The sequence below is a fragment of the Cimex lectularius genome, unplaced genomic scaffold (assembly GCF_000648675.2).
Source record: "Cimex lectularius strain Harlan isolate CLEC.00 unplaced genomic scaffold, Clec_2.1 scaffold245, whole genome shotgun sequence".
Taxonomy (NCBI): domain Eukaryota; kingdom Metazoa; phylum Arthropoda; class Insecta; order Hemiptera; family Cimicidae; genus Cimex; species Cimex lectularius.
The window spans coordinates 361,387-387,829 of record NW_019394224.1 but is presented as its reverse complement, the minus strand read 5'-3'; the positions used below and the strand labels follow the sequence as shown (position 1 = coordinate 387,829).

Genomic DNA, 26,443 nt, shown 5'->3' with positions numbered 1-26,443 from the left:
AAGTTGCCATTACATTGGGAGAAATATATTGAGTGATGGAGGGTATTTTAATTAATAAAAAATGTTTAAAATCATTTATTAATTGTTTTTATTTTATAATCATAAATATGCATTATTTTATGGACAGCCCAATAATTGTCAACATTTTACAATTTCGCAAAACTAATCTTGGACTATTATGACGTTTACCGAATTGGACTTCAAGACGGTTATAACCTTCTCAAACCTTATCAAAATAAAACTGTGCGAAGGTTAAAGAAAGCGTGCAGTTCAAATTATAAGAAGTCTTTTCAAAAATTATTATTTAATGCGATAATTTGACAATTTCGTTGCCGTGAGTCGATATTATGGACGTTTTCCTTTTGGAAAAAGGTGATAAAGTGCTTCTGCTCGGCGAGGGCAATTTCTCATTCACCTGCGAACTAGTCAGGATTCTAAAAGAGTCCTGTGGCTTTCAGGACTTTTCGGGCTTCTTTTCGACCTGCCTGGAAGACGAAGAGTCTTCGGCGATCACAGCAGAAAACAAGGCGTTATTGGAAAAAGAAGGTAGCTGAAATTCGTTTTTAGACAGTTCTGAAATTGCGATAAACATTTGGGGAGGAGGAGGGTAATTTGTTCCATTTTCTGGAGGGTTTACGGGTTTTTCACCCCTCAACCGTTTAAAATAAACATATTTTATGATTACACACGGTTCTTTATTTACAAACTTTTTTCTTTCTGTTGCCTGCCAGTTGTTCCATTTTGCTCGAAGTTTGATCCTTATCGTCCTGCTTTTTTCTGCTATCTCTAGCTGTATAAACTGCTTAAAAATTAATAAGGGGTATTTGTAATTTACTCTTGTCCTATCAATTTTAATTAAATTAACCAGTTAGTTGGATATAATAAAAAAAAACAATGTTAATCCTCATTTTTAATAACGGATTTACTTAAGAATATTAAACATGAAGATTACTCATTTTGTAAACAAAAACCTTTTCTCGTCTTTTCTCCTTTTTAATCCAGTCATATTCTCTTTAACCATGAAAAGACATCACCTTAAACCAGAAGTTTGCAATATTAATGTGAGAATGAGTCATCGAGGTCAGCGGCAAGTGGATATCGCAGAGTTGGTTTGCGATTCTCAGAGCGTGGTCTCCCGGGCTTTTGCTCAATTCCGTGAGACTGGAAGTGCCAACAATAAGAGGCCTGGTGGACCTCAGCACATTACGACGCAAAGGGAGGACAGAAATATTGGCAGTGTTGCAAGACGGAATCCTTTCCATACTGCCCGCCAGATCCTAAATGAAGTACAAGATCTTTTGGCAAGGCCTTTATCAAACAAACGATTCATATGTGGGAAGTTGGCCTCACATCATATGCCCCTTTGAGACGGCCTGCAGCAACAGCCCACTATCAACAACATAAGAGCATCTAAAAGAGAACACCAATTGGAATGCTGTTACATTTACTGATAAGTCGCGTTTCTGTCGTTACTAAAAGCAGGCTAAAAAGAGTACCTAGAACAGGGGATGCGTACAATGCCCCAGTTTGTGCTCCCTTCAGTGCAGTTTTGATGATATGGTGTAATGGTCTAGGCTAGGTTTGCACTGGAGGATGAACTATACTCCTTATTGTTTAAGGCAACCCAAAACGTAATTTGGATGTGTTTTCTTTTTTTAAATAAAAAGGATTTTAACCAATCAATCAAAGGCATTTTACCTCTATTTTACCTGTAATGGAGTTCCACCACAAAAATACTTTAACCTTAGAAATTCTGTCATTGTATACTTAGTGTGTCCGTTCTTACCTTTCAAAAAATAAGAAATACAGCGGAGTTACAGCAGAACATGTTTCAACCTTCGAATATAACTTTGTAAATTTGACTGAAAATCTCAATTAGTCTCTTTGAGGATGTCAATAAATTTGACAAAATGTCAGCATACAAAAAACACAGGTTTTCTTTTGTTTTCCACATCTACCTGGCCGATTATCTCAATCTTTAAAAAAAAAAAAGTTTGAAACACAGTGGTCATCTACTCAACATTTTACAATATTAATTCATATATGTATTTAGCAGCCATAATTGACCGTGTTAATTATGTTGATTGATTATACTTTTTATTTAAGGTCTTGGTTGAGATGAAAAAATTAGACCAATCATCCCAACCTTTAAAAATAAAATAAAAAAAATTTAAAAAGTTTGAATCAAAACTGTCATCTACTCAACATTTTACAATATTAATTCATATATGTATTTAGTAATCATAATTGTCTATATTTATTATTTTAATGGTTTATCTTGGTTGATATATCTTGGTTCAATACGTCACGGTTCTACCGTGACTTCAATCCACTCGGACACCAACTCCCGAAGCCAAAGGTCATGGGTTCAAATCCTGCTCATTACACTGGCTTCTTCATCTCTCAACCTTAGTTGAAAAGAATAATGAATTAAAATTTTACAATATTTATATTATACCTACCTTATAACTTAATTTAAATTATTTAAACTTAACATTAATAAAATACATAATTCATTTAAAATAGTTAAACAAAAAGGTAGTTTTTTGTTACTCGAGACTGGGGCCTTCTGTTTTATTGTACTTTCCTAATTGCTAGATTAGTGAAATCAACTCGATCCTTCTCCTAAAGGAATCCAATTCCTTTCCCTGGGTTTTCTTTTGCATCCCAGGCTATTCTCCATTGAGCAGTTGCTTCAGAAGATGGGGTGGCTGTTTTCCCTCTTCAATATATTACCTACAAATAGAGTCAACATTGAATATGTTGTGTAGATACCAGTGACCAATCCTCTGAGTTTAGCCCTCAATAACTAGCAGTAAATTTGCCAGTCTTGGTGATGGTTGCTTTAGCATAAGCTTGCCTTGTCTAGCACCTCTAGAGATTGTCCACTTCTCCATATTGAAGATTTTTTTTTTTTTGTAGTATTCTGCATTTATCCTAATAAGTTGAGTATGCCCAATTAATATAATTTCATTTCTAAGAATATATTGTAATTTTTTAAATTGTGAGATTTCCTCTTGTCTTCTAATGAATGAAAGTAATTTAGTTGTTGTCAATCACTTCAGTCTGCATATCCTTGCTGTTTTGACCCCCAGCAAAAATGATGATAGGAAGCCAGACCACCAGTAATAATTAATTATCAATATTTTCAAATAATGAAAAACAGTAATTAGACAAGAGTTCAAAGTTATATATTTTAACAATCAATTTTCACAATATACTAAAGTATTAAAACAGAAATGTTGACCAAAAATCGCCTTCATCGATGAGAACAAGGAAGAGTTATATACCCGCATGAAGCAGAAGATTTATAATGGCCTTGTACCTGTTGAATGAAGATATTTATGTTCCAGGGGTCCGAGTACTGTACGGAGTCGATGCCACAAAACTGTCCCAAAACAAACACCTGCAAAATGGGAATTTTCGCAAGGTCATATTCAATTTCCCTCATGTCGGCGGGAAAATGAAGATACATTTGAACAGGCTCCTGCTTAAAGAGTTTTTCACATGCGCCTCCGATGATGGCCTGTTGTCCCACGAGGGTGAAATTCTTATGAGCCTGTGCTCCGGCCAGGGCGGCACCGGGGCTGAAAAGAGGCAGCGTAGGTGGGACGACACATGGCAAGTAACAGAAATGGCCGCTTTTGGAAATTTCTTACTGAAGCGAATCGAAAACTTTCCCCACACACTTTTTCCAAGCTATGTCTCAACCGGGTTCAGAAGTACTATCAGGAGTTTCCACACAGAAGGAGCATTGATCCATATTTTTAAAAAGTCCAATAAGGCTCTGCAAGAAGAAATCGACTCCGATGAAATATCCAACCTCCATAAATTCCACACCGTGAATGACATTGAAGTGACTTCTGAATATAAAAATGTGATTTTGAAAAACCCTTTTCAGAACCCTGAAAGTCCTCAGTCTTATTTATATTCTATATTTGCACATTGTGCTGAAAAATTTGGTGTTAATGTTATTAACGATCTTCCTATGAGTGTCAACAAGGTTTCAACACACATTGGACCGATATGTTTTCAAAATAAAAAACCTCGATTCTTAAGAAAATCCTTATTTGAAGTTTTAGAAAACGTTGTTGAAGTGATCGCCTCGGGTATAGTTTTTAATGACATTTCGTGTATGTCTCAACCTCTTGCTGATTGTGAGTTGTTGATACACAGTAAAAACATACAGGAAATTGTTAAAGAAAGCATAACAATAATATCAAATAAATTTACTGCAACAATAGAAGATATAACTTACTGTGTATATAACTCTCATGAATGTTGCTCAATTAACATTGACAAGTTATGCTCTTATTTATACCAAGTCGACTCGCATCAACTTTGGCTCGGAACTTGCCTGAATAACATTTTCATTCCGTTAAGCATTTTTCCGAAACAGTATGATTTCGATGTCTCATTCGGCTCAGATCGAACAATCGATGAAAGAACATTCCGCACCATTTTATACCGCCTCCCCTGTGGGATAATATCTTCCATTAGATTATTATCCGTCTTCCACCCAGAAGAAATTCAAATGATATACTATTGTTATAGAATCACTTACGTGTCTTACGAATATCCTCTACACAGATTACGAGTCATTAAATATAACTATAACGTCTTGTGCAAAACATTAGAAAAGTTCTTTAAAGTCAATATTAGATAATATTAATCCAATATGTAACTGTTTTATATTTATTTTATTGTAAAAGTAAACTGTAAATATTTTTACATAAATACAACAGATTTACGATGATTTGTTTTATATTTTTTACTATATACAATTTTTATTCTTACAATTATTATAGTATATTCGTATTATTATAGTAATTTTAAAGATTAAATTAATTATTGTGGTTGTAACAGAAGGTTCTTGATCAGGCTCAAAAGGAATTAAAGCTGTTTTATGAAATAAAAATAATTTATAGAAACTTATACTGAAGTACATACTTGAATGACTATATGATCCCGGAAATGATCTTGGAATCGTATAAAATCTCAACAGACTATAAAGGAGAAGACAAATTCAGGAGGAAATCAGATAGAATGATATGGTATGGCTCCAAAACAAAGGGACCGGACTAGACATTTTCTGTACAAACCCAAAACATAAGCAATCACATCATCACAGAAGTACACCTTGGTCTTTCAAGCTGAAATACATGCCACCAACACTTGAGCCTTTAAAGTCTTAAAAGTGGTTTCACTGTCAAAAAATTCCTCATACCTATTTCAGGTTTTACCTAGATTCGTAAAAAAAAAAAATAAATAACTTCAAAATTCATCCAAAATCTTAAAAACCTACAGAAACACATCAACCTATGATATCTTGGGTACTAGGACAAGGTAATTTTGCGTAACAAAAAAGCAGACACACTGGCCAGAGGAGGATCTGCAAAACCATATAGGCTTTGAACCTATTCTTGGGATAAAACAAACAAACCTAGTATCTTCCATCACCGAATGGATTAAAAAAAAAACTCTAGAGGTGCTAGATGTAGAAAGCTTATTCTAAAACAGTCCTCATGAAGACTGGCAAACAGCTGCTACAGTTAGAGGTGCTAAACTCAGAGGGGTCTACATACCGGTCACTGGCATTTGAGAAATTGTCTACATAACATGGGCTGTACATTGACTATCCCATTGGCAGATTATATAATGAGGATAAAAAACAGCCACCCATATCATCTTCAAATGCGAAGCAACTGCTCAATGCATACATAACCTGGGATACAAAGAGATACAAAGAAAACCCAGGGAAAAGGAATTGTAACAATGACAGTCAATGAACTAATACTGCTTAGGAAAAGGTCAGGTCAATTGCACTGAAGTAAGGAATTACAATAAGTCAGAAGGCTGCAGTGCTTAGGAAACAAAAACTTCCTCGTATCCATCATCATCATCATACTATAGTATAATAAATAAAAATTATACTTGATAGTTAATTTTAGTATAGCCTGGTACATCTTCTAGCATATTATATATTTCCCTAATAAATAAATTTTATCTTTTTTTTTCATGATGAAATGGATCAATCTTCTATCAAAATTACAATTATTTGCAAATTTACTGAATAACTATTGTTGTAACTTGTAAACTGAAAGTACAAGAAAACAGTCTGGCACATAAGAATTAAACAAGATTGTTTATAAATTAATTAATCTCTAAATTTAAAGTGAATAATTTTTTTCTCTTTAATTTATTCAAGCGTAATTTCAAAATGATATCATCCATGATTTGCATAAGCAACCCGATTGTCAGAAGGTGCTTGAGGAAATTGTGTACTGACGTCCCATTCCCATTAAGACCTGTCAAATCCAAATCTCAATGGAAAGAGGTATTCTTTTATAATTTAAAGTCTGATTAGTTGTACAATATTAAATTGTAATTTTACAGACGAGGGATTTCATCGACTCTCGTAGGGTGAGGGCGATCGCAGGAAATGGTGGAGATGGCTGTATATCACTGTTGCATCTTTGGTCCAACGAGAATGCGGGCACTGATGGTGGCGATGGTGGAAACGGTGGGCATGTTTTAATCCAGGTATTGTATGGCTATGTATAATAAACATTTTATTTATTTTATTTTTATTTTTATTATTAACTTCCATCTTGGCCATGCAGCTTGGCGATGTAACATCTTTCAAAATATAATATGGATTACAATAAATTATAACTTTAATACAATGCAAGATGCTGACAATAGAAACATTCCAATAAATGTAATTAAGTAATAAATTTACTTTTCTATTTAAATGAAGTATCTAGTAATATTTTCTAATGTAAACCAAAAAAATAAAAATTTAAATTTTCTTATTTTATGATAATGTTAATATATAAATGATTAAATGTTAATTGTTTACATTCAAGGCTTCGACAAATATAAAAGATCTTGATCATGTTACGACCGTTCTGCAAGCTGAAAATGGCGAAAAAGGTAAAAATAAAGATTGCCATGGAAAAAATGCTCAACACACAATCATTCAGGTGATAATGATAAAATTAATTATTATTTATCAAGTTTTATCAATTTTTTTTTAGGTCCCGGTTGGGACTGCAGTCAAGTCATTAACAGGTGAGCATCTCGGTGATCTTGATAAAGAAGGAGCGATGTACGTTTTGGCCAGGGGTGGTGCAGGCGGTAAAGGAAACGCGTATTTTGTCACAGATACCCAACAAACCCCTCTTGTCGCTGAATACGGTGCAAATGGAGAAGACCGTTCTTATATTTTAGAAATAAAAAGCATGGCAAATTTTGGCCTGGTAATTTATTTACTACTAATCGAGTGTATTTATTTAGAACTTATTTATAACCCTGTTCAGGTCGGTTTACCAAATGCTGGAAAGAGCACATTGCTGCAGGCGATATCGCGAGCTAAGCCCAAAGTTGCTTCATATCCTTTTACAACCATCAGGCCGTCCGTTGGCATCATTATGTACAGCGATTACGAGCAACTAGCAGGTGAACGAGAAAATACAATAGAAAAAATATTCTGTTAATTATTTTTTTCTTTAAACAGTTGCAGACTTGCCTGGGCTGATTGAAGGTTCTCACAAAAACCGCGGGCTGGGAATACAATTTCTGAAACATCTCGAGCGATGCGCTTGCCTTCTTTATATTGTAGATGTGTCACAAAATCCAACTTCAGCACTGGAAATTTTAAAAAATGAAGTCGGCTCGTACAATTCCAAACTTTTACAAAGGCCTTACTTGATAGTAGCAAATAAAATCGATTTACCTGCAGCAGAAGTAATTATTTTATAGATTTAACAAAAGTCTTTGTATAATATTTATCCTTCTTTTTTTTTTAGGAAGGCTTAAGGGAAATGAATAAACAAGAAGATCCTGACAAAGTTATAGCAATTTCAGCCAAGTTTGGAAAAAATATTACTAAATTACTTTACCTCCTCAGGGAAATCTATGATAAAGAATACCAAAGAAAGCATGAAAATAATGCATAATTAATGTAAATAACTGTTACAGAATTTTATTTGTTTTTATGTAAGTGTACCATTACTGTATATTTTAACTACTTTTGCATTAAAAATATTTAAAACTAAAAAATTATTTATTATGATAATTTTCTTGGAATTAATCACTATCATTTCTAAAAGGGTGGATGTAAATGTAAACAAAAGCAATAGAAACCATAAGTCAAATTTGCTTAAAATGAATCACTAAATGTTTTTCCTTGAGTCACTGGTGATCGTTGTCTCCCTTTTTTCCTGCGAATATTAAAGATCTGTCTTTTCCCCTTCTTTATTTTCATACCCCAGAAAGTGTACATTCTGAGTACTCTCCGGGATTCCTTTTTGATTCTTTCCCCCAAACATTTGAGTCACCTTTCCAAAGTGGCTGTACCATTTCCAGGCTAATGCTTTGCAGTCAATAGGCCATGTTCTGATGTCTCTGCTGCTTCTGCCATGAAACAGCAAGTTTCTGTCTCATTTTTCTTACTATGTTTCAGTATTAAATGTACAATACACCGACCTGTAATTTTCCTTAATTTCTGCCTGATAAGAGAGAGGTAGATATTAACTGCTATTGAGACTTAGAGAAATTTTTTGTTTATTTGCACATGGTAAATTCATCCAGGTCCTTTCTTTCTCAAGCTTTCTTCTGTTCAACTTTTGCTGTGCTAAATTGCAATTTGGTCCGAAGGCTGTGAGGGATGCTCATTGCTTTTGCTAGTTTGTAAGCTTGTTTGGTGCCTTGGGCTAACACACACATGAGAGATACCTGATTTTATTTTTTCAGTTGGAAATATGTTAAACATTCACAGACCAGCTTGGGTTCTGCTTCCTCGCTGGTTTGTTTCAGGTCCATGACATCTGAATTTTGTACAAACGACATAAATCATAATTTTTTCTTTCTTTTCTTTTTACTGTTACCTTTTAGCTTTTTTTTGAAATGTGATCTTATCAGTCAATTATATTTAATTAATATTTTAAAGTATTTAGAGACCATTAATTAATGATTTTCTTTATAGTGCCAACATTTCACTCTTTATTGAGATCATCTTCAGATTTCAGAGTGTGGGATTTCTGTGTAGATGTGTCACGGTTGTGTGTCGTGTTGAGTGTATAAATAAATAATTCACTAGATGTAATAAAACAAAAGATTAGATAAAGAAAATGTTTTTCTAAACCTACATCACACCAGACCACATCTCACGATCTCTAAATAATCATTTTAAAGAATATATTATTGTCATTAGTATTTTGTACATTTTATGTATATATTTTGTTATTATTATTATTAATATTTTACTATGCTTATAAAACTAAATTTATTTCAAATATAAGTGCATATGGTGCTTAAAGCCATATTACATTTAAAATAAATAAATAATTTCAAATATGGCGCCCTCTCATGATTTTTCATTTTGATAGTTCATTTTTAATTTACGACAAACATTATTAAAACCCATTAAAAATTTATTGAATTATAAATTTTTATTATTTTTGATAGAAATTTAGACATAGTGAATTTAAAAAATTAAAATAAATAAAATCAAGGGTAAATAATCGAAATGGGATTCAGGTGCATTCGGGAGCAACACTGTTCTTTCACGTTCCGTTCGGACCCGTACTCTCCGTCAAGATGGTAAGCCGTTTTCGCAATTTATTATCTAAATTTATTTAATTAATCCCAACACGCTGGCTCTTACAATTATTTCATTAACAAGAGACACGCAGATCTAGCATTCATGGAAAAACGGTTTTTGGATAAATAAATTGTAAAAATTAGAACGATAGTTGTACTGGAGACGTGACATAACCTTTGTGTTTATACCGTCCCGATCTCATTTGTTAACAAAATTTTCTTTTATTATTTTGTACAGTTTCTGTAGTTTAAATTGTGTTTTTAAAAGTTGTACTAAGTTAAATTATTAAACAATGATTTTTTTTTTAATATTTATGTATACGGTTGCTTTGACTAAACTTTACTGTTTGGTCCAATTTTTATCCATTTGACGGGGAAAACAACTGTTTAATTTATTATAGAGTTTAATAAACTATAAAAGTCTTAAGAAAAATATAGATAAACTGTCCAGGATATTGATAATTTATAGCTGCAGTATCTGTATGCTATATTCTTCACTTCTACTGGAATTCCCTTTGCGATATGTTACGGATTTGTTTTGTATTAGTTAAAACTATTTCTTCTGTCCGAAAGTTTATAATAAATTTACTTAGCACTGATAAAAACGAGTGATGATTTAAAAACAATTTGGCCACGATTGAAATACATATTGCCTTCTAATCGATCAAATTGATTGACCATTGATCAAATAATGATTTAGAAATATGATCAGGAAAGTCAACATCAATAATGATGGAAATAATTTCATACCTACTGGCTGTTATTTTAATACGTACAAATAATCTGGATCTTAGTAAGGGCAAATGGATGAAAATATACAATTGTTATCTGCCAATTTTTCCTAATTGACCAAAACATCTAGAACTTAAGGAAATTTTCTTTGGAAATTATGGCCAAAAATATAATTGTTCTTGCTTATTTTGAATATAAAAAATATGCCTGGGTCTATTTAGACCGACTGATCGCAGTCTACATTTTTTCCCCCATGTACAATTGTTAATACTTTACTCACTCGTGTAGGAACAACGGTTATAGGAATTCGGTTTCTGTCTGTAAATGAGCTAAATGGATGCTAACTGTGATTTTACTTTCACATGTCAAAATTGAAAGGTCTTCAGAAGCAGGAAGAAGAACAAAAATTGATTCTACTCCAGCAACGATAATAAATATACTTTATGTGATAAATGCAAGCAATTCATACGTGGTTAACATTCTGTAGTAAGACCAGAAAACAGAAATGTGCAAGTTATGTAGCAGATTCATATACATGATTTTTTTTTTATAAAATGAAAATTATATAATAAGTAAACAATTTAAAATAAAAAACTTATGATTGTAGTTTTCCGGTTAAAAAATATGTTTATTGGATTTAAAATGACTGCCACAGCAGTCTACTTTATTTTTTATTTGTTTTATTTTTATTTTTTACCAATGGAGGTGTGAAATGTAATGCTTTTATAAAATGTTAATGTTACATTATTTACTGTTGTAGGGTAAAGTAAAGTGTTCAGAATTGAGGACAAAAGACAAAAAGGAACTCCTTAAACAATTGGAGGACCTTAAAATGGAATTGACCAATTTGAGGGTTGCCAAAGTGACAGGCGGTGCCGCTTCTAAACTTTCCAAGATGTGAGTAACCATCAAATTAAATACATTTTCTATAATAGTTCGTGTTGATAGATAATTTTATTTTTACAGACGTGTCGTACGTAAGGCAATCGCTAGGGTTTACATTGTCATGCATCAGAAGCAGAAGCAGAACCTTAGGAAATTATACAAGGTGAAAACATTTCATTTCTCATTCGTTCAAAGTCGATACTGACCGAGTGTGATTTACAGGGGAAGAAGTACAAGCCTTTGGACCTCAGGCCAAAGAAGACCAGGGCAATGAGGAGGGCTCTGACCAAACACGAAAAGAACCTCAAAACATTGAAAGAAGTCAGAAAGAGGTCCGCATGGCCAGCGAGGTTGTACGCCGTCAAAAAATAAACACATCTTTGTATTATTATTACAAAATACATAATTTTTATTTCAATTTGGCTACGTTGTATAATATTGTCAATGAAACCTACCTTCCATCTTAATTTGAGAAGTAAATGTGTATTTTAAACAACTATTGTATGATATTTGTTAATAGATAGTGGAAAGAATGCTTGAACTGAACTTGGCATTTTCAACTATGAGGTTATGTGAACCCTTGGAGAGGGGCAAATGTTTTTGATAAAAAGCCTATTTGTAAGTACGTTGGGTTCGAATGCAGGGCCGCTGGATTTGCACTAGGAACTGTTACCTTGTACGTGAAAGTTTTAGTTAGTAATAAAATAATTATATGAAAATGTGTTTGGTTTGAAACTATGGTTTGGTTACAGCTATTTAAATTGTTCACCTAGCACACCTTTTGAAATTTTAAATTTAGATACCATACCCTTGAGAACAAAGTTTTTAACTGTAATTGATGTATTTTCAAAATATGCTCAAGCTTATCCACTAAATTCAGGACAAGGCTTGGAAATCGTCGACAAATTGGTAAAATGCATCACCCAATTCCCACACAAATAACAGTGGACAATGGTCTAGAATTTAATAATACTGTGGTAAAGGATAAATGTTATTTTTTTAAATAAGTTTCTTACATCGAAACCATAACTTATTTATTTTAAATAAGTTTCTTACATCAAAACCATAAGTTATACTAACCAATTTCCAACCCCGCCATATTGATGGTGATGTTTCAAATTAGTTCCGCATTTTCTTAAATTCAAATTATATTTTATTTCTTACTTAATGTAGTTTTTAATAAATTAAATTAACTTACAATGTACTTTTTGAATTATTTGTCATAATTTAATTAATTGTTTGCCGTCTTGCCGTTGTATTCTCGTGCACTGTTATCTTACACCGTTTATCGGCTGTCAGTACGTCAGTTGTACATTGGGCATTCGCTTATTTCTCCACGCGTATTAAAGATTTTAATCACTGTTTTTTCCTCATCGATTTAGCCTAAAATGTACACTATTTCGCCAGGGTTCACCAGGATAAAGCATAAATTAGGTAAGTCGATGCGATTTTATTTGATTCAAGTTCGAAACACAATAATAAACAATTTTAAAATGAAAGAGATCAGTCGAAAACTTCAATTTGAAATATTCGACCCCCTATTAAATGCAGCCTTTAAAAACGTAATTCATCTTTATTGAATAGACTTTTAAGTACTATAAATAAATAGTTGCTATGTGTAAATGAATGGCGTGATTGGGCCATTGTCCACAGCTTGATCATTTCATGTGTTTATTGATTGTTTTGCTATTATACCTTTTGATCGGGAACTTCAACAGCATACCACCAACAAGGCTATGTAGCGGATTTAATCTTAAGAACTCTGCAAGGTGCGGTTTTAAATACGGGAGTAACAGAGTTGTTAAGAGTTTTTATGAGTTAATTAAAATTAGCTGGGCTCTTTACAACATGTGCACTGCGACCTATTGTTCATCTCCATTCTTGTCTAGAAGTCCTCATTAAGCTTAATGCTTTTGACCAAATCCTCTTCTCGCCCGGGCTTTTCCTCTCCGAGGAGTATAACTCACAGCCTACAGAGGACATGTTCTTCGGCAATATCTGCACAGGGTTTTGTTTGACACTCCGACTCTATACATACGGCTTCAGAGTCTGCAGTGTCCAGTTAGCAGTCTTACTATTATTTTAGCTGTGACTCGTCCTAGATTTAGTAATTCTGCCATTAGTTTCTATGGCTGTTGTTATTTTGTTGATCTTTTTCGCATGCCTTTGTCCTAGGCTATATTTCCATTAAAAGAAATTTGTTTAAACATTATCTGATGGTTCCACATTTTTGGCAGTTTGTTTTGCTTGTAAGTTTTAGGTAGATGTGTCAGTCACTGTTTTACTTATGGTACAATTAAGTTGTTATTTGGCTACTACAAGTCCTTGTTATTGTTAGAACTGAGTTGGTCTTAACAGAAATTTAAAACTATCTATTAAAACCTTAATTATGTCAATTTGTATACATCTTTATGATTTTTATGCGCTGGTGATTTAACGTAAAACAAGTCAAAAGCTTGGCAGTAACAATTGAATGTTTTTTCATCAAGACCCATGATCCAGATTATTCGTGAGGAATGTTTGGTGATTAGTGACCGTTAGTCGATGATTATTCAGAAATCATGAGATGCATGGTCTGGTGTGATGTAGGTTTCAGAAAAAAAATTTCTTTATCGTGCCAACGTTTTGATCTTTATTGAGATCATCTTCAGGGCCTGGGATTTACAAACATTGTTTAAGTTTAACAAATACATGTAGGATGTGGAAAAAATGGAAATACTTTGATTGAATCTAAAAAAATATTAAATTCACTATTTTCGTGGTCCACTTGACCAATTAATACTTTACAATTAATTAAGGTTTTTAGTTGAGATGAAAAGAAGTTAATGGCATGAGAGGGATTCGAACCCACGACCTTCGGCTAGATACGCCGCTGCTCTACCACCTGGGCTGTGGTGACCTCGATCCACTCGGACATCAACTCCCCATCTCAACCCCACCTTATGAGTTTTCCCTCCTTTTGCCATTTTTCAAATGTCATGTAATCGGTTTGGATTCTCGACGACAATTGAAATGGCGACGGAGAGCTTTAGTGAAGTATACTTCATTTTAATTCATTAAATTCACTATTTTCGTGGTCAGCTTGACCAATTAATACTTTACAATTAATTAAGGTTTTTAGTTGAGATGAAAAAAAGTTAATGGCACAAGAGGGAAAAATGGCAAAAGGAGGGAAAACTCATAAGGTGGGGTTGAGATGGGGAGTTGATGTCCGAGTGGATCGAGGTCACGATAGCTCAGGTGGTAGAGCAGCGGTATCTAGCCGAAGGTCGTGGGTTCGAATCCCTCTCGTGCCATTAACTTTTTTCATTTCAACTAAATACCTTAATTAATTGTAAAATAAAAAAATATATTTTGCATTGTATAAATTCACTTTTTTCCCCATCCTATATGTATTTGTTAAATGGAAACAATGTTTGTAAATCCCAGGCCCTGAAGATGATCTCAATAAAGATTGAAACATTGGCATAATAAAGAAAATGTTTTTCTGAAACCTACATCACACCAGACCGCATCTCACGATTTCTGAATAATCATTATTCGTGAGTTTGATATGCCGCAAAAGGGTTCAGGGCCCATAGATCTTCATCGAACTTCCCTTGACCATTTTATCAGACTCTTCTTTGTTGCTCCTCTGCCCTGTGTGCCTTGGTATCCATACAAGGGTAATTTTGTGGTTTTTCCCAGTGTAGTGCCACTTGGCTGTCCACATAGAAGGCTATTCTGGAACTGTCAAAATGCCCTAGACAAAAAATAAAAAATTGGCTTCTACAAATAGCCTAATGCAAAAGTGGGTCCCTGATCATGAGACAGCAATCATATGTGCTAAAAAGGGAGCCTCAGAACACCTCGTAGGCCTAAGTCAGTTTTATGGCATAAACTTCAGCCACATTAAAGGTTTATTTTATGATTGAAGAACTCCTCTTGAGGGTATGGTATCTATATAGATCAAGAATGCTTTCTAGATTCCAGTTGATCTTGGGTAGGTAAAGAATACAACAAATGAAAGCATAAACCAGACATGCTGCAACAAAATGATTACTTGCTACAACAATGTAAAATAAAGGAAATTCTTCTTAACAGAAAGGAATGGTTCTTCAAAATTTATTTTTTTATTTTTTTACAATTTTAACTTAATTTTGTGGTAAAAATATTTTAATTCTAGAATTTATTTATTTTTAACTTGCTAATGCATTTCAGGCCACGTCCCTGGTCCCACCTCAGAACTCACTATTTAGCTACATGGAACTTCCATAGGAGTAGTGGGTTCTGAAGAGGGACCAGGAGGGTGGCCCGAAATGCATTGGCAATTGAAATGTATGGAACTTCATCTATACAGAGCTTGATATCATGCCCTCAAGAAGAGTTCTTTGCTTCATGAAAGAAACTGAAATTTTCCGGGAAATTAGCTAAATAGGCAAAAGTTTAAGTGAGTGAGAAATCCTTATGATTCCAAATGAGGAAAAAAAAGGTGGAAACGTACTTCATAAAATCATGTGATATCCTGAATAATATAATTGTTTATCATAAAAAGGCATTACTCAAAATAACATGCTTATTTCACTACAGACTCATCGCCAAATTCAATACAATCAATTGATTAAAGTTATCAATTACTTCTTTCAAACTTTACTTCTTTACACTAAAATAAAAGGTAGAAGATATAGTGACTTCATCATCTTCGATCATCCCAGTCTGCCTACTTCCCATTTAATCATTAATTAAGTTTATTTCGTTGGAGACAATCAAACCTACAGGTTTGACTCTTTGTTGTGTACTGAAGTAAGTTGTTAAGTACTTTGCATTTATTTAAGGGTAGTTTTGTAAAAACTTTAAATTCATGAAAGACCGACTTTGAATTTTTGTTATTTGAATTTTATTACTTAACCTGTTTGCAAAGAAGGCATTTTGTGGTTGTGTTAATTAGTCCTGAGTATTTTCACTTTTAGAAATATTACCATTGGACTGATTCTGAAGTCTAATTTGTGATGATTGGGTCACGGTCTTTTTTCAGATGGCCAGAGTTTTCTGTCATGAACCTGGTGAATTTCTGTGCATCCTGAAATTACTTTCCTTTCATGTTTTGTGGTTTTTCAATCACTTAAAGCCAATAGGATCATTTCATTTTTTAGTATTTCTTACCTATATTTTAGAAATTTCTCTTATATGGTCTATAACCAATCTGTCTGAAAGAGACGTTTCATGTTTGTTCATTTCCCTCAATTCTTGCATGTCCTGGAGCCTAGAAAGGTTGACTGCTTTCCAGTCCCACTTTTTTCTTTCATTTTTTAATATATAAACAAGGGGATGTCTAGGTTGGTGGGTATTTGGACCAAACTTGTTTTGGAGATTCTACACTCCAAAATATTGAGACACATATTCACTTCTTGTGAATAGGTTTCACCAAAAAAATTTTACAAGTTGAACTTTTCCATTTTTTAATATTTTTATTTTACCATATACTTGCTCAAGTGTGAATATATCATTTTACATTATTTCCATTTTTTATTTAGATTGCAATAGAAATATAGTAAAAGCTATCAAAGTTTATTAATAACCAAAAAATTGCCTAAAACCAAATATTTTGAGTGACATTCCTAGAGCAAGTTCTGTCAATTTTTCTCAAAAGCTAGTGGACTGATTTTTGCGGTGGATAATTTGTTGTAAAGAAATTATCAAGTTATAACTGTATCAAACATTAAAATCAGACTATTATTTCCATTAAAAAAAAGAGCGTAATTTCTGACAAATAATTTTGCTATTTTGTGTTTTTTCTTAAAGAAATATTTTATATATTTTAATGGTACATACATTGTTAAAAAGCTATATTCCTCTTTTTTATTAAAGCAGTTTCAATGCTATTCCAGTAATGACTTTTCAAAAATATGCAAAATTTTAGAGGTCAAAATATGAATAAATTTAAATAAAAATTTATTTTTAGGGGTCTCGAGAGATGGTAAAACACAATTTCATATTAGTTTCACAAAAGGGGGGGGGGAATAAGACCTAGTTTACTTGAACAATATTTGTTCTTTAGAATTTAATTTTTTTGGATATTGTTAAACTTTGATAGTTTTTACTGTATTTTTATTGCAACCTAAATAAAAAATGATGTAAAATGATATATTCACTTTGTTGATTGGAATAAGTAGAATGGCAAAATAAAAATATTAAAAACAAAAACTTTCAACTTACAAAAAAAAAAGAAAAAAGTGAAACCAGGCCCTATTCGCAAGAAGTGGTATATACATGACCCATATTTTCAAGTGTAGAATCACAAAAGTTTGGTACAAATCTGTTACCCACCAACCTGGTCGCCCTTTGTAAGGTAAATTTAAAATTCAATTCACTAGTTTCGTGGTCCGCTTGACCAATTAATTAAGGTTTTCAGTTGAGATAAAAAAGTCAATGGCAGAGCGGGATTCAAACCCACGATCTTCGGCTTGATACGCCGCTGCTCTACCACTTGAGCTATCGTGACCTCGATCCACTTGGACATCAACTTCCCATCTCAACCACACCTTTTGAATTTTCCCTCCTTTTTGCTTGAAATGGGAAGTTGATGTCCGAGTGGATCGAGGTCACGATAGCTCAAGTGATAGAGCAGCGGCGTATCAAGCCGAAGATCGTGGGTTCGAATCCCGCTCTTGCCATTGACTTTTTTATCTCAACTGAAAACCTTAATTAATTGTAGTAAATTTAAAAATTAATCTTAGCATGAAAAAGTAATCGCAAAGGAATGAATTGTATAAAATAATTATTTTTAGTTTGTACCGACAATGGTTTACTTCCTGCATTTGTCCAAACTTGCAGGTTTTCTTACATTACTCAAACTCAATAGTTTCTCACTGAAGAAGGCTCAAAATGCATTTGAGTAACATAAAATACCTGTAAATGTAGACAGACCCATTACCGGTATAACATAGTTCACAGATCATCAACACCTACCAACCTTATTTTTAGTTTGATATTTTAAACAACAAATAGTAAATATTTATGTTATGAAATGGCAGAAGTTTCAAATCCAATATACAACTATAAATATTTACAAAATACATTACTGTATTACGTTAATCGCTTTGTTATGGTTAAAGGCCAATTAACAATAGGATGGAAATGTTCTAGTTATCAAAGCAAGATTTGAGATTTGAACAAGATTGAATTAATCCTTTTTTTGTGAGTTCTGTTTTCTTGTGTCCAACGATTTTTGCTCAATAAGATAAAAAAAATTTAATTTTTATATAAAAATTTATTGAAAAATACATAATATTGTGCTAGGAGTGTCTGCTATTTATGTAATGACATGTTCATTCCTGGTATTTTGGTTCAAGAAATTGAATGCCATAACTGTTTTATTACAAATTTAGTAAAAAAAATTTAAATAATTGTAAATTTCTCAAGAAGTACATTTTTCTAATCAATGCATTACATCCTGTTATAATTACTGTTGTTTCGATTTTTTTTTTTTAATATAGATTCAAAATTGGAAAACATATGTTGAGATGATTAGAAGTTAATGTTTAAAAAAATCAAGTCTTGAGTATTTTGTATTCTATAAAAAAGATGGAAATTGATATTGTTGAGGATAATATGCAATCGATGTTGCTTCTCGACATTTTCAGTTGTTTTGCTGTAACTAGTGTGATTTTTGGAATTGAAATGCTTGGCTATCCATTTAAAAGAGGATATTTTTGCAATGATGAAACTATAATGTATCCATACAAAGTAAATACATTGACCCGACGGTTCATTTACACTGCGAGTATTGTGATTCCCACTTTAGTGATAACGCTAAATGAAATGGCTATTTTCTACCAGGTTTCAACAGGATTGACCAAAGTGGCTCATTTTTTCTTACGTATCTACAAAACAGTCGTCGTCTTCATATTCAGCATACTGTGCCTGATAGTGGTCGTCGACGTCACAAAATACTCGACCGGAAGGCTTGCACCGAATTTCTTCATGGTTTGCCGACCGCAGATCCTTTGTAACAGGGGCAACAGTCACAAGTACATTACCAAGTACCATTGCCAAGGCGGTGAAAACGCCGAAGCTGTGAAACAAGCCAGGCTCTCATTTCCCTCGGGTCATTCAGCAGTTGCTACTTTTAGTATGGTCTACTTGGTCATGTACATTGAGGAAAGATTTGTATTCAAATCGTCTTTGTATTTAAGGCGTACGTTGCAGTTTTTTTGCCTCCTTCTAGTTTTATTCGTCTGCTACTCGAGACATCTGGATCACGCCCGTCACCCTTCAGATATCGTTATTGGAATCGGCTTAGGAATGGCAGGTGCCTATTTGACTGCGTACTTTTTGTCTAAATTCAATAGTGCTCCTATCTCTTCTAAGACCGAAACAAATGCCTGGTCAACTGATTTCTAAAAGAAGTTTTATTAAACAGTCAATAATTATATATATATTTTTTTAATAAACTGTTTTGTTTTTATTGCCAAAAAAATTTAAAATTATCGACAGTGATGTTTTGCTGATGTAGGAATTATACTCAGTACATGATTTATCAAACTTATTTTAATTAATTCCCCAACATAATAATGATATTTCTGATGAGTTAAAAAAATCACAACAGTACAAATAAATGTTCATGTAGGAAAAGAATTGAAGAACAGATTTATTATTTATTTGATAAAAGTACTTCATGCTACACATAAACAGATGTATGGTGTGTTTGTTTTAGACATACATCATTTTTAAATATTCTTTTCATCTATTAAAAAATTTTCTCATATGGTTTTTAAAATGTACAATGTGTAAGAACGGATTTTATTACATTTTCATTAAATATGATGAAAGAAGGTGATGTTAATGGAAAATTCGGTTTGCCACTTGTTGTGGATTTTGTGTGCCTTTTGGTGTTGTTAGGGGCAATTTTTGGACTCCATTTTTATACAAAACCAGTACAAAATGGATTCTTTTGTGAAGACCTTTCAATCCGATACCCTTACAAAGAAGACACTGTACCCAGAGGGCTGTTGTACTTTCTATGTCTCTTTATACCACTCGCCATTTTGACAGGTGTAGAAACCGTCCGGCATATCAACGAGGTGAAACCGGGCCGAAGAAATTTGTCCTCGTGGTTCAATTCAGTTTACAGCACAGTCGGTTCGTTCATTTTTGGATTTTTCTGCCTCCTGCTAGTTGTCAATTTCATGAAAGTTATGACTGGAGAACTGAGTCCAAGCTTTTTCGACGTATGCAATCCCAATGTCGACTGTAGTCTGATCAAGAGAAAGTACATACACGCGTTCAGGTGTAACAGCATGAAGGACATGAAAAGGTTGAGAGAATCGAGGCTTTCCTTTCCTTCTGGACACTCCGCTGTCGCTGCGTTCAGCATGTACTACTTGGTCGTCTACGTCCAAGCTAGGCTGATTTGGAGGCCTGCGCATTTTTTCAAACCTCTAATACAAGTCTGTCTAATCCTAATCGCTCTTTCTGTCGGCTTCAGCCGTATCTCTGATAACGCCAGGCATTGGTTTGACGTGTGCGCCGGACTTGGCCTCGGTGCTTTTGGAGGTCATCTAATTGCGGTGCAATTGTCCTGTTATTTCGCTCCGATAAATGAAGACGATGAAGAATTATTTGACGAAGAATTTGAAACCCCTTATAAAACTCCATCTACCTCATTGAAACATTAATATTTTTACATCAAAACATATGAAATAATAATGTTAAAACATCCCAAATGTCAAATGCAACCATGTTTTATTATTTTGCTTAATTAAGTATGAAGGTAAGTGTACGTTTCCTGGAGACCCGTAGTTACATATTTCATCAGTGGGCTAATATAAAAATCACTGTAAATTCTGGCCAAGATCATACAGCAAGTTATTCATGTTTAATAATTAATAAATGAATAAATCACAATTGTCTTCTCATAGATTTATTTGATAACACTTTAAACTTTGAATTATAATGCCTACTAATTTTGAGCTTAAATTTTGAATTTGGACGAAATAATTTTATTAAATAATTTAGATTGGCATTTCTGCTTAGTTAAAATATATTTTTTTTAAATAGAAAAACTGCAAATTCATTTATTTAAAATATATTTTGCAAAATGTCTGCAATTTCAATTGTGACTAAAGTTTCTTGACTCTTTTATATGTATCAGATGATCCCTTCTTAACATTATTATGAATGTTCTGTTTTAATATATTTTTTCTTATCTTTTAATATATTTAAACAGTAGAATTTATAAATTGAGAGTGATCAGCAAAATATCAGTTTTTGACCTTTGCATGTGCTTAAAAGGGGGGGGGTCCAATTTGTAACATACATGATGACTAAATCATATGTATATTTTTTTTTATATAAAAAATGTCAGTTTTAACTATTTCTCATTTTTCAAACACTTCAATTGTTTGTAAATATTTTTTTAAAAAATTATCCTATCTGTTATGTCAATTTTTTAATAGAAACTTTTAACATTGCAATATTTTTTGCTCTGCAACTCAGCTTTTGACTGTATGACAATTGTTTATCTCCTATATGATTTTATAGCCATTAATTAAACAATGGATTGTCTAAGTTGTACATTTAAATTGTAATTTGTCCGAAACAAGAGGGTTTTTTCTTTCTTTTTTTGCTATGGTCTAGGTCAGTAAGTGTAAATGGCCAATCATTTCTTGAAAGTTGATTACAGGATACTAAGACTTGGTTTGTATTTTCAGAGTTGAATTGAACTAGAGGGAGTAATATAAAACTAAAAGATTGGGAGCTGATGGAAGGGAGGCAATGGCATTTTTAAAAAGGGCTAGTTTATTGAGACTGATCCTCGATGTGTTTTGCTTTTTGCTGATCGGTATTCCGAACTATCTGCTTCAGCATCATGGAGAACCGTTCAGACGTGGATTTTACTGTAATGACGAATCCTTAAAGTATCCTTACAAACGAGACACCGTCACACCAGAGTTCCTCCATTTCATCGGCATTATCATTCCGACTGCTGTGATCTTAGTTAACGAGCTTTTACGTACTAAGAGGAGCCAAAACCAGTGGTATGGTAGTTCATCCTTTGTCAACATGTACAAGACGCTCGGAGGTTTTTACTTCGGGCTCATATGCTCGGAGTTGGTGACAAACATTGGGAAACTGACAATCGGCAGGCTGAGACCGCATTTCCATTCCGTCTGCGTACCGGACGTCGATTGCAAGTTGCCACAGTATCAAGATCTCTACATAAGGTATTTCGAATGTTTGGAAGGGAACAAACAAAATTTAAGAGAAATGAGAATGTCATTTCCATCGGGCCATTCTTCTTTCTCCGCCTACACGATGCTCTACTTGGCCATCTACGTGCAGGCGAGGATGTCATTTCAGCCGGCTTACTTGGTGAAAAATATCATACAGCTTGTTTGCGCTCTGATTGTCTGGTGGATCTCTCTGTCAAGGATATCAGACTACAAGCATCACTGGAGCGACGTACTCGTTGGTATCATCATAGGAAGCCTCACGGCATTCTTTATTACCTTCAACGTCTCAAGTCTGTTTGAGAAGAGCAGGTCAAGATTCAAAGGACTTCCTGTGACTGTTGAAAATGAAAGTACAAATGAAAATTTTTTGGACAGTGAAAAACCATCCAAGCTTCTTTGAAGAACTTTTTAATATAGTACTTTATTTTATAATAACTAAATGTAAATAAAGAATATTTATTTAGTATACCATGCCACTCAATTTTTTTACAATCCCTCTTTTTTACCTTCATATATACTTTTATTGTGTGTTTGTAGACATTTAGTCTCTTCAGTAGAAAATATCTCAGATAATTTGTTAAGTAATTTTATTTATTGTATTTTTTAATTGGGCATGAATTAAAAAATGTCCTTTACTGTTTATTTTAATCACCCACTATTTTATTGTATATTTTTTTCTTCAATATTATAAATATATAATTATATTATTTCAACGATATTTATATTAGGCAAAAATCAATATTTTTGTTTGATGGGTTTCTCTTTTGCTTTATAGCTTTATAAGGCGTTTGAACAAAAGCAAAGCAACCCCCCCCCAAAAAAAAAAAAATTATTTTTCGACCTCAACAGTTTAACTCATGATTTTTCTTTCTCGAAGTTGGGATAATAGGTCATCTCAAAAACAACAACCATTTTTTTCTTTCAATCCACAATGTTTCGGATTTATTTTAATCCTTCCTCAGGTTAGTTAACGCAGAGGTTAAAACAGTGGTCATCCGTCATTAATATTTTATAACAGTTTATTTTAAAAAAGAGATTCCGTTTTAATAGTCAGGTTCAAAATATTAAAATGTTTGTTCGGAGTCTGAAAGACTTAAATATGTACCACACTGGCTCTTTTTTAAAATAAACTGTTACAAAATATTAATGACTGACGACCAATGTGTTAACTCACCTGAGGAAGGATTAAAATAAATCCGAAACGTTGTGGATTGAAAGAAAAACTGGTTGTTGTTTTTGAGATGACCTATTATCCCACCTTCGAGAAGGAAAAATCATAAGCATAAAATTATTGTTAGTCTAATGAAATTGTAATGGACATGGTCATATATGCAGAGTGTGATAGAATATTTACATCTTAATTTTTTTTGCACAAACAGGGATCAAATAATGTAAAAAGTTGCACGTTTTATCACAAAACAGAACTTATAATTTTTTCAAATTTTGCCTGGTTTGAATTTTTTTTTTTTTTTTTTTTTTTTTGTAGTTGGGGATCGTGGTGGCCGGTTGGTAAAGGCATTTGAATCATCTTGCCACACCAGCGGTTCTGGGTTTGAATCTCGGCAGAGCCCATGGTTTTTTAGTATGAAAAATGTACTGTAAAGTGGTTGACCCCTTATACGCAAGCCCTCTTTTTTTTACAGGAATTACTTTTCCTTGTCCCTAGTTATGGCTTTCGTCCTATGGGTGAAACGTTTGGCTACCCCTTTGGCTAGTTGGTTGACCCATTTGATTATTTCTTACCTCATGTCATCCACCTCTCAGTAACCTTGAGTGTGTAGGGCACTACCAGATTGGAGATGATGGGTTTTGTCCGGTGTGTCGGTGAACTTGTGTTGAACAGGCACTGGGGCACTTACTGGATATGTCAAAACTTGCAAGGTTTTTTTTGAGTTATTCAAACATATTTTGGTATTCAATTCCTCACTAAAGTGGCGCAATACTGATACGCATTTGAATAAGAAAAAACTTGCAAGTGGAGAAAGACCCAGTATGTGACCTTTTTTTTATATGTTGGGTTGTTTTATTGTTTGATTCAGGGCTGCGTTTTATGATTTGACCCAGGACATGTAGCCTACCATTGCAGTCACCAACACATCCTTCACATTCTTTATAAACTCCAGTACACAGATAAATTGGAATACATGTACTTCAGCTTGGAATATAGTTAGAACGAGACCAGGTTTTCTTAGGGTGGAATTCAACCCATTTACCGCAACTCCCATTTGTAGTTCTACCTTTGATCTCTCAGTATTAAAGACCCAGAAACTTTGTTGCCTTTAAAAAAAAAAAAAAAAATCAGTTTTCTAAAGCTATTTAGAAGAGCTATCAAGGTTGTTTTCCTCAAATTTTGTTAGGTACTGTTATAGCCTCTCATTTATGTTAATTACGTCCAGAATTTTGTAATGGCTTCTACTACGATCTGGTTTTATTTCATTTCATTTCATATGTGTGAGGATGAGAGCTAGTGTGGTTCTGTTGCTGTTAGCAATTGTTTTGGTTCAACTTTTCGCAGTGTTTTTGTGTTTTTGCCCTGTCTGGAACATAGTAAGTATAGTAATGCTTAAGGCATCAGACTCTCAGCTAGTAGAACCCACGGTCGTGGGACCTTCGTCTCTGAATTTTTTTCATAAGGCTGCCATGAAAGTTGACAGGGCAGTCATCATTGGAAGGTCCGGTGGGATCGGGCCTTAGAGACCACCTTGAATTCGATCGTAGCCCCTTCAAATATGAATTTCTTCTATGGAAAAACATTAGCCTCAATTTACACGACAAAAAGATGAAACCAGGAAGTAATATCTGAGTGCTGAGGAACTTCATTCCTAGTATTCAAATATGTAAAAAATTATATTTAATTTTTTTTAAACTGCCTACACTTGAATTGACTTTTTTTTAATACAACAGTAAATCTGAAATCATATCCTTGAATTATTATTGTACAATTAAAATTAGTTCAATTTTTTTTAGGTTTAATTAGCTAGTTGTCAGAAATGCTTGGGAAATTAGATTGGGAGAGATACATGTTGAAAGAGAATATACTAGCAGCCCTTTTCAAGTCCCATAAGGGCCACGCGATATCGTTTTATTTTCAACTTGAGGACGATGGCCTTAAGCAAAAGTATGAAGACCTCGTCGAAATGTATGGTGGAAGATGCGACAAACTGCTTGAGGACATTCACCCGAGGACGGTCGTCATGGTGGAAGTTGACTACACGAATTACGCTTTCAGCAGGCCGGTGTTTAAGGTGAACTACATCCAGGATTGCATAAACGCCTCAGAGCTCCTTCCACTCACCGACTACCTTCACAACAAGCTGCACAAGTACTGTGGCCTCGATTTCTTAGACGTCATCTATCACAGGACGAGCATATTCAAGGACCCAACTAACTATCAAAGCCAGGTGAGCCCAGTCGCAAAACAGGATAAAACTCCGGGACTGCGTCAGCGCTTCAGCCAGGCTGAGAAAGTCGCGATCATCAAGTTCATCATAGGCAAGAATGAAACGTCAAATCTGAAAGACGACAGGATTTGGCTCAAAATGGAAAAATATAACATATGTCCCAAAAGGACTTATCAAAGTATGAAGACCCATTTTCTCAAATACTTAATTCACAACTTGCACAAATTTGACTTCTTAACTAACAAACAAAAGCAGGCTATACGTGAGGGTGCTTCATGAAGTCTTCTACCAAGAACATACACTTTTATTGTAGTTCCATTACATGAAGATTTTTTTTCCTTTTGAAGTTGTTCTATTGTGATATCTAAATGATGTAATGACTTTTTTATTAAACGAGTTTTTACAATAAAAAAAATTTATGTAAAAAATTAAAAATAAATTCATATTTCCAAAAAGTTATGCAACCTGGCCTAAACCCCATGATGATGCATAATGAATTAAATCTACATAACCCCAATATATGGGTTATGTAGATTTAATTGTATATTTAAATCTACATAATAATTAAATTGTTTAAAAAATATAAACTTAATTGTGTATTTATTT

General features: G+C 33.5%; 4 protein-coding genes and 1 long non-coding RNA gene across 10 annotated transcripts; 4 read left to right on the top strand and 1 right to left on the bottom strand.

Annotated features, from left to right (window-relative positions):
* Nucleotides 1-242: 242 nt before the first annotated feature.
* Nucleotides 243-8,038, top strand: LOC106668326 (GTPase Obg). Of its 3 annotated transcripts, XM_014396975.2 has the most exons (8): nucleotides 243-546; nucleotides 6,209-6,337; nucleotides 6,397-6,543; nucleotides 6,870-6,986; nucleotides 7,041-7,262; nucleotides 7,323-7,461; nucleotides 7,520-7,749; nucleotides 7,812-8,038. In XM_014396975.2, the coding sequence occupies exons 2-8, from the start codon at nucleotides 6,221-6,223 to the stop codon at nucleotides 7,959-7,961; spliced, it is 1,122 nt and encodes a 373-aa protein (XP_014252461.1). In that variant the 5' UTR covers nucleotides 243-546; nucleotides 6,209-6,220; the 3' UTR covers nucleotides 7,962-8,038. The 3 variants fall into 3 exon arrangements, with proteins under 3 accessions (XP_014252461.1, XP_024086108.1, XP_014252460.1); XM_024230340.1 differs by lacking the exons at nucleotides 6,209-6,337; nucleotides 6,397-6,543; nucleotides 6,870-6,986; ... (2 more) ...; nucleotides 7,520-7,749; nucleotides 7,812-8,038 and adding an exon at nucleotides 3,339-4,738; XM_014396974.2 differs by lacking the exons at nucleotides 6,209-6,337; nucleotides 6,397-6,543; nucleotides 6,870-6,986; ... (2 more) ...; nucleotides 7,520-7,749; nucleotides 7,812-8,038 and adding an exon at nucleotides 3,354-4,733.
* Nucleotides 7,565-12,510, bottom strand: LOC106668330. The gene is made up of 3 exons (XR_001340742.1): nucleotides 12,422-12,510; nucleotides 12,304-12,357; nucleotides 7,565-7,650 (listed from the first exon to the last, which is right to left on the bottom strand). It is a non-coding gene; the product is annotated as an uncharacterized LOC106668330 (long non-coding RNA).
* LOC106668329 (60S ribosomal protein L35) lies at nucleotides 9,361-11,641 on the top strand. Its single transcript, XM_014396983.2, has 4 exons — nucleotides 9,361-9,606; nucleotides 11,099-11,235; nucleotides 11,305-11,386; nucleotides 11,446-11,641. The coding sequence occupies exons 1-4, from the start codon at nucleotides 9,604-9,606 to the stop codon at nucleotides 11,593-11,595; spliced, it is 372 nt and encodes a 123-aa protein (XP_014252469.1). The 5' UTR covers nucleotides 9,361-9,603; the 3' UTR covers nucleotides 11,596-11,641.
* Nucleotides 12,494-26,421, top strand: LOC106668328 (putative phosphatidate phosphatase). Of its 4 annotated transcripts, none has more exons than XM_014396981.2 (2): nucleotides 12,494-12,657; nucleotides 25,404-26,414. In XM_014396981.2, the coding sequence occupies exon 2, from the start codon at nucleotides 25,427-25,429 to the stop codon at nucleotides 26,114-26,116; it is 690 nt and encodes a 229-aa protein (XP_014252467.1). In that variant the 5' UTR covers nucleotides 12,494-12,657; nucleotides 25,404-25,426; the 3' UTR covers nucleotides 26,117-26,414. The 4 variants fall into 4 exon arrangements, with proteins under 4 accessions (XP_014252467.1, XP_014252462.1, XP_014252468.1 ...); XM_014396976.2 differs by lacking the exon at nucleotides 25,404-26,414 and adding an exon at nucleotides 21,915-22,907 and having other exon boundaries at nucleotides 12,495-12,657; XM_014396982.2 differs by having other exon boundaries at nucleotides 12,518-12,657; nucleotides 25,389-26,421.
* On the top strand, nucleotides 18,672-21,050 carry LOC106668292 (putative phosphatidate phosphatase). Its single transcript, XM_014396904.2, has 2 exons — nucleotides 18,672-19,602; nucleotides 19,980-21,050. The coding sequence occupies exons 1-2, from the start codon at nucleotides 18,787-18,789 to the stop codon at nucleotides 20,877-20,879; spliced, it is 1,716 nt and encodes a 571-aa protein (XP_014252390.1). The 5' UTR covers nucleotides 18,672-18,786; the 3' UTR covers nucleotides 20,880-21,050.
* Nucleotides 26,422-26,443: the final 22 nt, after the last annotated feature.